The sequence below is a fragment of the Lycium barbarum genome, chromosome 5 (genome assembly GCF_019175385.1).
Source record: "Lycium barbarum isolate Lr01 chromosome 5, ASM1917538v2, whole genome shotgun sequence".
NCBI classification, from domain to species: Eukaryota; Viridiplantae; Streptophyta; class Magnoliopsida; order Solanales; family Solanaceae; genus Lycium; species Lycium barbarum.
The window spans coordinates 122,897,400-122,898,367 of record NC_083341.1 but is presented as its reverse complement, the minus strand read 5'-3'; the positions used below and the strand labels follow the sequence as shown (position 1 = coordinate 122,898,367).

The following is a 968-nucleotide window of genomic DNA, read 5'->3' as shown; positions in this document are numbered from 1 at the left end:
ATGGACCAATGTCCATCTAACAATAAATGTGACTTTCAACTTTTTGGGCTGTTGGCCTCAAGGTCCCCAAAGGATCATATCCTTTTTTTTTTTTTTTTTGATCAGAAAAATAATTTCCCACCATGTCTAAAACAAGCAAAAGGAAAAGAAAAAATTAAACAGGGTTTTTGTTGTTTGAGTAGGTAGATATAATCCTCAAGGTAAAATTACAACTTCCAAAATTGCTTTAAATCAATCTCAACTACTTAGAAAGTTCCTAAGCTGCTACTTCCTTTTTAAGCTTTGCAAGCTCCTGTCTCACCACACCAGCCCTCTTGATCTTTGCCAACATAAGCTTAAACCTGTCAAAGTCGTTAAGTGAGGCCCTCCTCTTCTGCACGATCAACTTCCTTCCCCAGGAACTGGACTCCCACTTGCCCTTCACATCGGCAGCCTCCATCGCGGCAATAAGGGTCTTCTTCTTTGGAATCCTTTTGATGTCGATTTTGATATCTGTGAGTGAAAGCCTCTTGAAGTTCATCTGGCTCCTCACCATGTCAGGAGCATCAACAAGAGCCCTATTTTGGTCAATAACGTCAACGATGACGACGAGCTTTCCATAGTCCTTCCCGTAATTAACGAGTGCAACTCTTCCTATCTCCACAAACCTCTTGAACGGCATTTTTAGTGGAGCTGCGAAAAAGAGTGAAACGAAAGAGCCAAAGGATCATATCCACAACAGGCAAGGAGGTCATGGAACATTAGGCCGTTTGATGCCTATTTGTTGAACGTATAAAAGTAGGGAAACTTACACAAATAAGCTATCTGTTGAAGATTTACAATTCGTAGCTACTTTTGACTGTATTTCAGTTGTATCCCGCATTTTTTAAATACTTAAATATAGTGAAATATAGCGAAATACAGAGAAATACGAAACACGTTAGAGTAAATTTAGACTCTATTTTTGAAACATATTTTTTAAAAAAAAT

The 968-nt window shown here is 38.4% G+C and overlaps 1 protein-coding gene across 1 annotated transcript; it reads right to left on the bottom strand.

The window, feature by feature from the left end:
* Positions 1 to 141: 141 nt before the first annotated feature.
* On the bottom strand, positions 142 to 702 carry LOC132641344 (large ribosomal subunit protein eL14z). The gene has a single exon (XM_060358290.1). The coding sequence runs from the start codon at positions 659 to 661 to the stop codon at positions 257 to 259; it is 405 nt and encodes a 134-aa protein (XP_060214273.1). The 5' UTR covers positions 662 to 702; the 3' UTR covers positions 142 to 256.
* Between the last annotated feature and the right edge of the window lie 266 nt (positions 703 to 968).

Bases quoted from the DNA above. Each gene is read 5' to 3' on its own strand.
- LOC132641344 (XM_060358290.1), bottom strand. From the start codon at position 661: ATGCCGTTCAAGAGGTTTGTGGAGATAGGAAGAGTTGCACTCGTTAAT.